This window comes from Rhinopithecus roxellana, chromosome 1 (genome assembly GCF_007565055.1).
Source record: "Rhinopithecus roxellana isolate Shanxi Qingling chromosome 1, ASM756505v1, whole genome shotgun sequence".
Taxonomy (NCBI): Eukaryota; Metazoa; Chordata; class Mammalia; order Primates; family Cercopithecidae; genus Rhinopithecus; species Rhinopithecus roxellana.
The window spans coordinates 157674785-157689352 of record NC_044549.1 but is presented as its reverse complement, the minus strand read 5'-3'; the positions used below and the strand labels follow the sequence as shown (position 1 = coordinate 157689352).

The window sequence follows — 14568 nt, the reverse complement described above, 5'->3', positions numbered from 1 at the left end:
CTCTGTTAACCCAGAGCTTTGATGGTGCATTAAATTACTTATTTTCAAAAAATATTTGGTGTCTTCAATATCTCAGGCTGTGTATCAGATTGAAAGACATATGTGCCTATGATTTATCCTGTAGGGTTCTAACATAAATATTTTTGCAGAAATTTGTTACCACTACATTTGCAGTAATTTGTTTCTAATACTAGGAAACGTCTATTAAAAGTATTTTAGGCCGGGCGCGGTGGCTCAAGCCTGTAATCCCAGCACTTTGGGAGGCCAAGACGGGCGGATCGCGAGGTCAGGAGATCGAGACCATCCTGGCTAACACGGTGAAACCCCGTCTCTACTAAAAATACAAAAAACTAGCCAGGCGAGGTGGAGGGCACCTGTAGTCCCAGCTACTCGGGAGGCTGAGGCAGGAGAATGGCGGGAACCCGGGAGGCGGAGCTTGCAGTGAGCTGAGATCGCGCCACTGCACTCCAGCCTGGGCGACAGAGCAAGACTCCGTCTCAAAAAAAAAAAAAGAAAAGAAAAGAAAAGGTATTTTAGTGGGATACTGAATTGTTAAGAAAAATATTTTATTTTTAAAAGATGTATGAAACTGAAGGAATGTTGTTTTGCTTTACATTTTCAGTTGCTTATTTTCTTACCTAAAAGATTATTTTTAGAGAATGTGCCAAGTGATTATATCTCTCAGTTTTATAGATGGTTACAGTCATGCTCATTTTACAGAAAACAGGGACTCTTAAGAGTTACTAAATTAACTTGTTTTTCTGGCACACACCTAATTTCCTGGAGGCTAAACCAGGAGCAGCATTACCATTTCTGATTCCTTAGTCTAGTGTTATGTATTCTCCCTTGCCTGGAAAGTTGAATAACTACAGCTCAGCACTCTTTGGTTGAGAAGAGAACTGAAGATTCATTCACTTGAAGGTGAGGATGTCTAGGAACCTAGTCCTTTCACCTTAGATGTGTTAGTGTACTCAGGTAAGAAACACCACTAACAGTTTAGTGGCATTCACTGAAGTATTCAAGGAATCCAGTCACAAGAAGAGCAGAGAGCTTACTAAGTTGTCATAGTGCAGTAAACCATGTGTGTGTATAGATTTTTTAATCAGTAAGAAACCTGCATTAATGCTATGTGTTTTGTTTTTTTATAGACTACCAAAAGGAAGCGTGGCTACATTAAAAATAAGCTGGTTTTTAAGAAAGGCAAGAAAATATCTAAGAAGACTGTTTAAATGCACTGTTCTGGTTCCTAACTTGAAGCAGTTGTCCTTGTGAGAACCGGTCTTTGCCTTTAGCTCATGTCGTGTTTCACAGCAACAGAGGGTACAGAACCATCACTGGTCCGGGTTAATATACAAAATTTTCTGGCAATGCCTGATTAAAAAAATAAAATTGGCTTGTTGAGAACAGCTGTTTTCGATTTCCAATGTGAAGCAAGACAGAGCACTGCTGTAAATGTCTAGCAGCAGATTTTTTTTTATTGGTACATATTATCCTTCAAATCTGAGAATTTGGACTAATTGCACCAAAGAACCCTCTAATTTGGTCCCTGGCACATGCATACTTGTCAATGTTTTTATTCTTTTACAAGACCTGCATTTTATTTGAATTACCCAAATAGCAATATGTAAAATACAAGTGACAAAAAGTGATGAGAGCTTCTTGAACCAGTAAACTAGTACAGGTCTGAGAAAGACGTATTAGAAAAATAATTATACTTCCTTGAATTATATTTATTTTCATGTTTCTCCAATGCAAAGAATGTTTCATCAAATGTACATTTTCTATTGCTTACTGTTTGCTCTGAGAAGAAGCTGCTGTTTCAAAGATGGACCTCTGAGTAGCTAATTGATTCAAGTAGTTTTTTTATGTTGACACATTATTACTGCTGTTAGCAGTTGTTTTCACCAGGTACTTACAGAGCAGATTTCATACATTGTTCATTCAAGGGCTAAATTTATATTCTTTGGAAATCATGGCAACTACACAGGATGTTGCTTACCAGGATGGGGTTTTGGTATCTTAGTACTGATGTTAGCACTATGTTTACATGCAAAAGATTAAGGAAAAAACCCTTAAAGTGGACAGGTGTCCGAAGTTCATTTTCTGTGACTCATCAAAATGGCAAAAGACTTGTAACAACTTTGCCTGGACTTTTCTTATTTTAAAACAGTTTCATCCATCACAGTGATTTTGTTCTCTGCTCCATGTGTTTTAATCCCTTAAGCATTTGATGAAACACTCTTTAATGCTATATGCATTTTCTTACTTTTATTAAAAATGTGACAATTGTCAAAAAGTGCACTAAAATGTAAATGGAGATTGAACAAGTTCACTTTCCAGCTTATAGGCAACTTTATACAGACTTGAACATTTTCTCCAGTTGTTTAGTAAAAGTGAAAGAGAAAGGGTTTTTCCTGCCACAGGATAGAACTTTTTTTTATATAACAAGCATAACACACCACTGCTTTTGGTGGAAAAGTGCAGAATAGTATGTACCTTTTATGAAGAAAAATGTAATTTACAATGTTCAGTGAGAATGTTACTGCTGATTTTCTTTTCCAAGGTGTAGAATATTCTTTGATTTATAGAATTCATTTTTGACCCAGATGATGGTTCTTTTACAGAACAATAAAATGGCTGAACATTTTCACAAATAGAGTGTAACGAAGTCTGGATTTCTGATACCTTGTCATTTGGGGGATTTTATTTTACTTTGTTGCTTTAAAATTCAATGCAGAGAAGTTGTTGACTGTAGGGGAAATAAAGTTAATTCAAATTTTGTGTTAAGCGTTGTTTTTTTACAAATCTTTTGGTTTTGAAAGGAATTAGTACCGAACACGTATCTCCTCCTTCCTTGTTCACTATCACAAAGGTTGTAAAGAAAATGTGTGGAAAGAAACACGTTTAGATTATTTCATCTTAGACCAAGCTATTTTGCCGCCTTTTACCCTGGAATGAAAATCTCGGTTTTTTGGGTTTTTGTTTTTTGTTTTGGAAGGGATTTGAGGAGGGGAAACACCTCACCAACTAGGAGTTTTATCTCTATGTAAATAAGGATAGGAACCTAACAAAACCATCCATGAAGTTCTGGTAATGAAATGTCATCTCAGTATAGAATTTTCTCATTAGACAAATCTCAAAGGAAAGACCCGTCACCTTTCTCAGGAAACAACATTTTGGTTCAGTGTATCTTGTCAGTAAAATACCATATTGTAAGTGTTTAAGCACTTGTAGCACAAAAGTGAATACATTGGAATGTAGGATAATTGACTCAAAATATTCTTTAGATCTCTTCATTTCTTGTGTAGTCACTAACATTGTACACCAAAGGAACTTAAAGATCGTGGCCGTGAAGTTTTAGACTATAAAATAGCTTTTAGGCTGTAGTGCTTTGTAGTATAAGGCAGCAAGGCAGCAACTCCAAAGACAAAATTCACCTGTAAGACTTACCTTGTAACCTACTTGAGTTTATAGTTGTGGAGTTTTAATTCATTTGCATTCTAGGCCATGACCAAGTAACCAGAGGGCTAAAATAGTATAAAAGCGTCCTGTAGTGAGTTTCCATAACCAAGGGGGCTGTAAGATCATGAAATTGGGAGCTGTTTCTCCTCTTTAAAAAATTAGTTGTAGAATAGATATTAAATAAAATTTACCAACTTAACCATTTTGAAGTACGCAGCTCAATAGTGAAGTACATTTACGTTGTTGTGCAACCAGTCTCCAGAACTCTTCATCTTGCTGTAGCTGCTGCTGCTTAATGCTGGTTTTGCCATGTTGCCCATAATCCTCAGTCGAGATAGGTGGAGTAATGAATAAATGTTGAGCTCAACAGCTGTCTGCCATGGAAATGGTAGGAAATTGAGACAGACCAAAAACAGTAATGAAATATGATGTCTTATTGTGAAATGTAACAGAGAACATGAAAATGTACAGTTGACCCTTGAATAACATGAGTTGCAGTAATGGATTTTCTTCAATAAATTGAAAAAATTTGGCCGGGTGCAATGCCTCACACCTGTAATCCCAGCACTTTGGGAGGCCGAGGTGGGCGGATCATTTGAGGTTAGGAGTTTGAGACGAGCCTTGCCAACGTGGTGAAACCTCGTCTCTACTAAAAATACAAAAATTAGCCGGGCGTGGTGGTGGGTGCCTGTAGTCCCAACTACTCTGGAGGCTGAGGCTGGAGAATTGCTTGAAACTGGGAGGCAGAGGTTGCAGTGAGCCGAGATCACGCCACTGCACTGCAGCGTGGGCAACAGAGTGAGACGCTGTCTCAAAAAAACCTATAATGTATTGAAACATTTTTTGGAGATTTACAGCAATTTGAAAAAAGCTTGCAAATAGCCTAGAAATATTTTTAAAGTTAAGAAAAAGCTATGTGATTAATGCATAAAGTATATAGATACTACTTTTTTTGCTGTTGATTTGAGACAGTCTTGCTCCATCACTCAGGCTGGAGTGCAGTGACGTGATCTTGGCTTACTGCAACCTCCACCTCCTAGGTTCAGGCGATTCTCGTGCCTCAGCCTCCCAAGCAGCAGGAACTGCAGGTGCCCACCATCATCCCTGGCTAATTTATGTATTTTTAGTAGAGATGGGGTTTCATCATGTTGGTCATGCTTATCTTGAACTTGTGGCTTCAAGTGATCCACTTGCCATGACCTTCCAAAGTGCTGGGATTACAGGCGTGAGTCACTGCACCTGGCCTAGGTACTACTATTTTATCATTTACTGCCATAAAATATATATAAGTCTATATCATATGTTAAGATTTGTCAAAACTTAAGCTCACTGAGTACATGGCGCCATTCACAGTTGAGAAATGTAAACCAATGTAAAGCCATATTAAATCATAACTGCATATGTACTGTACTATAGTAATTAGCCATCTCCTGTTGCTGTTGTGAGAGCAAGTGTTGCTAGTATCCACTTAAAACACCGTATGTGACACCACTGTTTTATAGCCTATTACTGGTTATGTTTTGGGAGACTCAAAGTTTTATGTGAATTTTTGACTGGCGGTCATTGTTCAGGGGTCAACTGAGTGAATTAGTGCAAAGTGAGCAACTTCGTAGCCGTGACACAGGTCAAGAGAACAGAACAGTGCCAGTACTCCAGAAGTTTCCTCATGACCCTTTGTGGTCACTATCCTGTCCCACTTCCCTCTCCAAAAGGTAATCATTATACTGGTGTTTATTGGTACTTTGATTTATGGTTTTACCACTTCAGTATTTCTCTCTAAACATGTTTTGGCGCATCTATTTGAACTATAGAAATGGAATAAGAGAGTATGTATTATTTATATCTGTCTTCTTTTGCCCAGTATTTGTGAAATACATCAAGGTTATTGCAGCTACACGTGTTTTTTTGTTTTGTTTGTTTTCATTGATATATATAGTATTCCTTGTGTGTGTCTGTAGTTTGCTTTCACATACACATATCCATTTTGTTGTTAAAGGGTATTTACATTGTTTCCAGTTTGAGGATATTACCAACAGTGCTAAAGGAATACTCTTTTACATCTCCCTTGGTGCTTATATGCATATATTTCTGTGGATGTTTACATAAAAGTGGAATTGATGGGTTACTTCCATATCCCAATCAACCCTTGTCATTTTTTAAATTTTGCCTCTCTGGTGGGTGAATAATGATTTGTCATCGTGTTTAGTTTGATATTTCTAGGTTAATAAGTTTGGCCATTTAGAGATCTCCCTTTTATAAGGTGTTGGTTCTGATACATTTCTCCTGTTTTTTTTAATTTATTATGTTAATAGGAATTATTTGTCTTGTATATAAGGCCTTCATTTGTGTTGCAAATTGCCTAGGAATTAATAATTTTAATATAGTCTATTTCCATCTCTTGTATATCTATACAAAATCTTTTCCTCACTTGAAGCCATATGGTCTGCTGTGTTTTCCAGAAAATTTATTGTTCTACTTTGCAGTCCACCTATAATTCATTTGTTGAGTACAATGTGAATTGTTTTTGTTTTAAGGGGTTTTATTGGCATATGTATATCTAAATGACATAGCACCATTTATTGAAAAGACAGTTCATTTCCTACAGCTCTTCACTATCCCTTTTGTAGTAAGTCATATGTCCATATATGCATCTATTTCTAGACCCTGTATTATATTCCATAGAGCTCTGTGTTGACTTAACATATAGCTTTAAGATAATTCAGAAAATATGGTAGAGAAAGTCCATCTGTCCCTCCATTGTTCCTTAATTTGCCTTGCTTTTTCATACAAATTGTAGAATCAGGTTAAGTTCCACCAAAAAAAAAAAAAAAAACCCAACAACAACAACCCCGTTGAGCTTTTGATTTGGCAGTGAATATAGATCATTTGGGAAAAATGAACACCTTTAAAATATTGAGTCTCGTGTCCATGAGCCCCGTGGCATATCCTTCCATTTATGTAGGCCTTTACTTTGTTTTATTGCTTTTGAAGACCTTGCACATTTTCATAACTTTCATTCCAAGGTATATGTTATTTTTTAATAAATACTATCTTATAAAATTAGATTTTCTATCTTAGCATATAAAAATAGTTGATTTTTATATGTTGAAATTACTAAACTTTCTTTTAACAATTTCACATTTTTTTGTTGTGAACATGACTTGGGAATAATGACAATTTTATTTCTCCTTTTCTAATCATTATATATTTATATTTCTTGCTTTGCTTCACTGGCTAGGACACACACCCAGTACAGTACTGCAAAGAAAAGGCAACATCTTGCTTTCTTCTCTCACAGGGGTAGCTTTTGACATTTCACCCTTTAAGTTTGTTTGCTGTATATTTTCTACAGATACCTTTGATCAGATTAAGGACATTGCTGTGAGTTTTTTAATCATGAGTAGTTTTTGTTTCTCAAGTAGTTTTTTCTTTCATTCATTGAGATGATGCTGATTTTTCTCCTTTAATCTGGTACACGAATTACAGAGACTTTGTTCACAAGGTTAAATTAAATGAAACTTGTATTCCTGGAATAGTGATTTATGCTTGGTGAAATTTACTGGTGAAACCATTTGGGCCTGGAGTTCTGTTGCAAATGCTTTTAATTATAGATTATGTTTCACAGATACAGGATTATTTCAGTTTTTTACTCCTTGTTTCCATTTTGGTGAGTTGTTTTCAAGGAATTCATCGAAAATTTCAATTCGGTTAAAGTAAAATTGTTAACAGTATCACTTAATTGTTTTAATATCTGCAGTTTCTATTGGTGTTCCCTTTTAATTATAAATATTGCATTTTTTTTCCCCTTGAATTCATACTTCTTCCCTCTACCTCTGCCATACACACACTTTTTTCCCCGATTTTCCTTGGCAGGTTTTTTTTTTTTCCTTTACATCGATTTTATTAGCTGTTTTTTTTTTTTTTTTCTTTCAAAGAGCACCTTCTCACTTTAATGTTTTCTACAGTGTTACTTCATTATTTTGTGCCATTTCCTTGGGGTGGGCGGAGGGCAATATTCTTTTAAACTTGGTGTGTTGATTTTTTCTTTCTTAATGTATTGTTAGATTTACTGCAAGCATAATTTAACCTCCATTCTCACAGGTTTTGAGGTGACTAAATGTCATTAAGTTAAATGTATATTTAATTTCCATTGTACTTCTTTTTTAAAACCATGGATTATTTACATGTACTTTGTAAAAATTTCCAAATATGGTGGTTTTCTAATATACTTTTATTATCAACTTCTACCTTTGTTGAATTGTAGTCAGAGACTCTATAATTTTAATCCTTTGAAATTGCTTGAGGCTTGCTCTGTGACTCGACTTATGGCCAATTTATAAACATAGAATATTATTATATTTTGCCAATAAAACACAGGGTCAAGTGAGCACACGGTGCTTTCAAAGACATAAATAAATGTGTTTTGAATTTTTTTTTTTTTTTTTTTGAGACTACGTTTTGCTCGTTGCCCAGGCTGGAGTGCGATGGCATGATCTCGGCTCACTGCAACCTCTGCCTCCTGGGTTCAAGCAGTTCTCCTGCCTCAGCCTCCTGAGTAGCTGGGATTACAGGCACCCTCTACCATGCCTGGCTAATTTTTTGTATTTTTAGTAGAGATGGGGTTTTACCATGTTGGCCAGGCTGGTCTCAGACTCCTGACCTTCAGGTGATCCACCCGCCTCGGCCTCCCAAAGTGCTAGAACTACAGGTGTGAGCCACTGCGCCCAGCCAAACATAAATATTTTACATATATATAATTTTTCTCCATATGTCCCTGAAAACAATGTGTGTTCTTTTGGCAATTCTTGGGCATACTGCTTGAATCTTTTGTGGCTATTTTGTTATTTACTGAGAAGAATGTACTGAAATCACGATTATTATAGATTGTGTATTTCTCCTTGAATTATGAATTTCTTTATATGTTTTGATTCCATATTAACAAGTTCATACACATTTGGAGCCTGTATCTTACTGGTAAATTGAGCCTTCAGCTTTTTAGAAATGTCAGACAATTTTTAATAAGACTTTTTGTTAAAAGCCTTATTTCTGATTAATAATAGCATTATGTCAACATTGTTATGGTGTTCACATAATGTATGTTTACTATTTTTCTAATATATCCCACTTTGGATTTGTTGAGCTTTTAACTTTGTGACTTGTTGGTTTTCATCAGTTTTTTTTTGAAGTTCTCATTATCTCTTTAAATGTTCCTTCTTCCCCTATTCTCAGTACTTTCCTTCTGAGAGTCCAATTAAACATAATTAGACCTTCTTACTCGTAATTTCTCCACTCTCTCCCTCTCCCTCCTCTCTTCTTTTGCCTCTCCATTCACTCCTTAAGTCAGCTATGTCTCTTTTTATACTTTACACCTGACCCACTGAAATTCCCAATCTTATGGCTATTTAACATAGAATAGTTTTCAATTGTATCTGATAAATCTATTATCTAGAGCTCTTGTGGGTCTTGTTTCTGTTGCATAGTGGGTCTTTTTTTCTGCTGCTTGTTGTTCCTGTGGTCTTCTGATGGGCATGTGTTTGTGTTTTAGACATTATATTTAATAAATAGTATGAGTCAGTTTAGGCCTAAGGTGTTTTACTTTACAGGATTTTTTTTTTTTTTTTTTTTTTTTTTTTTTTTTTTTTTTTTGAGTCAGGGTCTGTCACTCAGGCTGGAATGCAGTGGTATGACCCTGCAGCCTCCAACTCCTACATTTCAGTGATCCCTTCCACCTCAGCCTCCTGAGTAGCTTGGATTACAGGTATGAGCAACCATGTGCAGCCTATGCTTTACAGATTTTTTTTTTTTTTTTGCCGGGTACCTAGCGGAGCTAATAAACCAGAAACACCTTAATTCAATTTATGAAGGGATTAATATTATATACAAAGCTAGCCTGCCATCCCCATAAGGGCTAGTTCATTATTCTCAGGCTGAAATTCTCTGAGGATTTCATCCAAGCAGATAGGAATATTTGTCCTCATAGTCCTACGAAGTCATTAAAATTGGTATTCAACTCTGTCAGTTTCCCAAGGAAAAATGGCCCCAAATGCCAAACTTACCTCAGAATTTGTCTTCTTGATTCTGGCCTGCTAATATTGCTTTGGTTCGGTTAAGTTTTGAAGCGGGTATTGTTCAGCTTTTCTAATTGTTGTTAGCTGGGTAGTTGGTTAAAACTCCCTATTATTAGAAATCCTTATTATTAAAAATGGAATATTAGCAATAAAATCTGTGATCTTTGAATCGCAGAACATACCTAATGTTTAATGTTTCTTACATCTTCCCCACTATCTGTATAGTAGCTAGACATTGCCAGTTCTAATTTTGTGCCACCCAGAGATAGTCACAATCTCCATTTTACTTAGAAAAAACAGTCCAATAAAATGCTATATTTTCAATTTCTAAATCCTTTTGGTTTTTTTTTTTTTTTTTTTGAGACAGTCTTGCTGTCGCCAGGCTGGAATGCTGTGGCGCGATCTTGGCTCACTCCAACCTCTGCCTCCTGGGTTCAAGCGATTCTTCTGCCCCAGCCTCCCAAGTAGCTGGGACTACATATGCGCGCCACCATGCCCAGCTAATTTTTGTATTTTTAGTAGAGACGGGGTTTTACCATGTTGGCCAGGATGGCCTCAATCTTTTTTTGTTGTTATTTTTGAGACGGAGTCTCGCTGTGTTGCCCAGGCTGGAGTGCAGTGGTGCAATCTCAGCTCACTGCAACCTCTGCCTCCTGGGTTCAAGCAAATCTCCTCCCTCAGCCTCCTGAGTAGCTGGGTTTACAGGCATGTGCCATCAGCCACCGTGCTTGGCTAATTTGTATTTTTAGTAGAGGGTTTCAACATGTTGGTCAGGCTGGTCTTGAACTCCTGACGTGGTGATCCACCCGCCTCAGCCTCCCAAAGTGCTGGGATTACAGTCGTGAGCTACTGTGCCCGGCCTCTATTTTTAAATCTTAATAGCCTTAGCCAGGCATGGTGGCATGTGCCTGTAATCCTAGCTACCTGGGAGACTGAGTTGGCAAGATTGCTTGAGCCCAGGACTTCAAGGTTGCAGTGAGCTATGATTATGCTACTGCACTCCAGCCTGGGTAAAACAGCCTGGGGGCACTGATTAAAATATCAAGTGTCTCCTATGAAACTGGCTTCACTGAAAAGTGGAGCTAGTAAGACAATGAAAACTAAAGCTGAAATGGCAACAAGAGTGACAACAGTGCATTCTCATAATCTCAGCACACTTAGTTGTTGAAACAAGCTAGATAGACGATATATCATGTGTTCTTCTTTCCACAGACTAAGATTTACATGGACCAGAGCCCAGTCTGTATCCTGTGGAAGGAAATCTTTAAAAATGTTTTGATGGACTTATTAATGAAAAAACTTCACTAACATTGCAGAACATGGGGACTAGTGTAGCTCTGTTACCGCCCTTTTCCCCAAGGGAATATAAAAAGTAAAATAGAAACCTGTCAGTGGACAAAGCTAGTTCATATCTCCTTTTTATAATATCAAGTTATCTCACATTTAGATCTGTACTATGTTTTGAGTTAATTTTTGTATTTGACTTTGAGGTGTTAGGGTTTTTTAATTGCTGATCCAATGCCATTTGTTGAAAAGACTTGTTTTCCTCATTTAATTGGCACATTTGTAGAAATCTGTTTAAAATGTTGGTCTGTTTCTGGATTCTCTATTCGGTTCTATTGATATGTACGTGTCTTCTTACACCAATAGTGTACCATCTTGATTACTGTAAGTTTACCATAAGCCTTGAAATCTGGTAGTGCAAGTTCTGTGCCTTTGTTCAATGGCCCTGGGACCACAGGCACATACTAGATATCTTGAGCAAATGAGGATATATTGTCACCCAACCTGTAACTGATAAAGGACTAATATCCAGAATATATAAAGAACTCTTAGGAAAACAAAATATTTTTATTAGCCCTTGACAGAAGAAAAAATCCAAATGGCAAATAAATACACGAAAATGAACATACTACCCACCAGATTGGCTAAACTGTACAAATATTGGAGAAGGTATGCAAAAACGAGCTGCCATATATTGCTGGTGAAAACCACTATGGCAAACTTCAGCATTAGTGCAACTGACAATATACATAGTCCTATATCCAGTGATTCTAAATCTTAAAAATAGACAAGTTGATAGTAGTATAGTCATAAAAAGAAATACAAGGAGAAAAGTTTCCTTTATAAGGAAAAAACATTGGTAAAAACATTAACGAATCAGACAAAAGGATATGTAACATACGTTTCTGTTTATAGTTCCAAAACAGGCAAGATGATTATATTTTGTGTAGGGATGTATACATAGTGTTAAAGTATAAAGCAAAGCAAAGACATGATTGCCCACAAAGTTAAAATAATGGTCAGCTTTGGGAAGGGAGGGTGAGGGATATCAGTGATTTGGTAAGCAGGGAACTTAAGTAAGTTTTAGAAATATTCTATTTTTTGAGTTGCATTATGATTACATGTATCTGCTTTAAAATATAACTTGCTATGCTGTAGATTTTATTTTTGCACTGTGCTTGGACTATACAGCACCAAGAAGAATAGAAAATGAGAGCAAGATGGCAGATTAGGCAGCTCCAGGTCTTCATTCCCCCATGGATACATTAACGAAACAAGTAGAGACTGACTAAAGAAAACTTTATGGGAACTCTGGAAGACAAAGATCTACAGGAACCAAGCTAATGCCCAATCAAGGAAAAGTCACATTCAAAATGGTAAGAAATTTTGTGGTAGTTTTACTCAGGCTTGCCCCACCCTCTCCACAGTGTGGTAGTGTTGGGAGGACGCAGCAGCCCAGGTATCAGTGACCTCCCTCAAATAGGAGGGAGCAGGGCAGATCTTATTTACAGCATTTTGGGGGCTGCTGAACTAGTCTCTGTTTTGCCTAACTTGGAGCTTGGATGAGGAAAAGTGGTATACTTACAGCTCTGCCTTGAAAAAGCTATAGAAAGTGGTGGGTAACTGCTTGTGAAAACTGCAGGACTGCAGTCCTATGGACTAGAACAAGGTGCAGGAAGACTCTTTGGAAAAGTAAAAAATTTAAAAGCGTGGTATAACAATAAAAACAAATACACACAGGACCCCAGGCAAGACCCTTAACTAAGCAAAGTCCTGGAGGGTCTTTGGGGCTTCAAAGTGCGATAATTCTAAAGGTCAGAATACATCCTTTTAGTTAGTGGAGGTCCCTCCTGGCATGGAGCCAGTCTGCAAAGACTGGGAAACTTGGTTGTTTTTCAGATGTCCAATGATCACAAGGCATACAAAGAACAATACATGGTCTATTCATAGGAAAAAATGTGCAGAAACTGTCCCTTAAAAGCATCAGATGTACTAAAGACTTTAAAATACACTCAAAGAACTAAAGGAGAACACAGAAAAAACAAAATTGGACTATCAACTAAAAAATTATTTTAAACACCAAATTCCAACAGGCACTTCAAGACAGTTGACTAGAAGCATTTAGTAGTTGCTGCCTCCACCAAGAAGAACCAAAGTAGTGAGTAGTCAAATAGGTCATCCAAGAAAGAATACTGGAATTCAACAGGAAAGGGATAGGAAATACTTAAGAAAGAAGGAAGTGGGAACACCTGCCTGTCCAGGAATGTCTAGCAGTCAAGAGACACCACAGTACAGGGAAAAGGTAAGTGACAGACCCTCAGCAGTCCACATTTCTACCATGGACTCCTGCAACCCTACCATGGGACAGCCCCTTGATTGATAGTCACAGGCCCTGAAATTAACATAGGGAGCTGCCAGGAGATTATACTATGGCACTGCTCCAGGGAGGAGGCTCACACTGGGTTTCACATACTCCTTAAGACATAAGCAGCTAAAGCAAGGCACTATCTTAGACCATGCACTGTTCTGGAGCCCAGCAATGCCAGGACTTGAGGCACAAGAGAAGTATGGCTGCTGCCTCTGGGGTTTAGCCATGAGCAACCTTGGGCAATCATACCGGGTCTGAGGCATGAGTGAGGCACAGGCTACCCCAGCATACGTATTTCCCATCTGCTGGCCTAGGCTGCCCACCACTGAAGGCTGCTGCCACGTGCCACCAAAGCATTCCACAGGTGGCTGGCGAGCATACTCCTGCCTACCATGGTTGGCACCTGCACTCACCATCAGGCAGCCTGAAGACAAGCCCACCTGGCCTGGCTTTAGCTCCCCCAACCCTGTGCCACGGTGTCACAGTACACAATCCAAGGACCAAAGGATTGCCTACCACACTCCACCACCACTGGCACCTGAACACTCCTTCAAGGAGCCTGAGGTTGGGCCTACCCACCAGGCCACTACCAGCACAGCTGGCAGCCACCTCCATATGTGGGCCTGGAGACTGGCCCCCTCAGCCCATTAGAGATGCCACCAGCACCGATGCACACATGGGCCCAGATTGTTGTCCTACCACTATTCCTGTCATTGCCTATGCCATGCCAGCTGCCCAGGGGACCAAGAACCTGCCTGACTCATTGCTGCCACTATTGGTGCTTGAGTGAGCCACCTGGAGGCCCAAGAATTAGCCTGCATGGACCCACTAACAGCAATGCCAGCTTCCCTTGCCCTGAGCCAAGTGCAGACACAGCCCACTGTTGCCAGTAATGGAGCCCAAAGACTAACCAAAGCCTCCGCTAATAACTTCACCCTAAGCCACCAAGGAAATCACAGATACCATTGACTCCATTTACTACTGAAGAAATGACACAGTATGCTATTGTGCACACCCAGAATCAAAGGGAAAGTGTCCTACCCAACCAATATCATAGACACAGCTTAAGGAAAAAGTCCTCCTCTACAAAAGCAAAGTCAAAAATTTGGAAGAAGCAACTGTTATACCAGATGTATAGATATCAACCTAAGGACAAAGAAAACATGAAAAACCAAGGAAATGTGACACCTCTAAAGGAACACTAACTCTGCAATAACAGATCCCAATCAAAAATTCATAAAATCTAAGGGGAAAACCTGATTCTAAAGCAGCTCAGTGAGATACACAAAAACTCTTAAAAAAAAAAAAAAAAAAAAAAAAAAACCAAAAATGTAAAGATACATATGAGAAATTTACCACACAGATTATATCATAAAAAAGAACAGA

At 38.2% G+C, this 14568-nt stretch overlaps 1 protein-coding gene across 1 annotated transcript in view; it reads left to right on the top strand.

Moving 5' to 3' along the window:
- The window catches only part of STT3B (STT3 oligosaccharyltransferase complex catalytic subunit B), a 104630-nt gene extending 101843 nt beyond the window's left edge, over positions 1-2787 (top strand). Inside the window, exon 16 of the mRNA XM_010354467.2 lies at positions 1149-2787. Within this exon, the coding sequence (XP_010352769.2) occupies positions 1149-1229 (81 nt within the window). The 3' untranslated portion in view covers positions 1230-2787. The remainder of the gene's footprint in view (positions 1-1148) is intronic.
- Positions 2788-14568: the final 11781 nt, after the last annotated feature.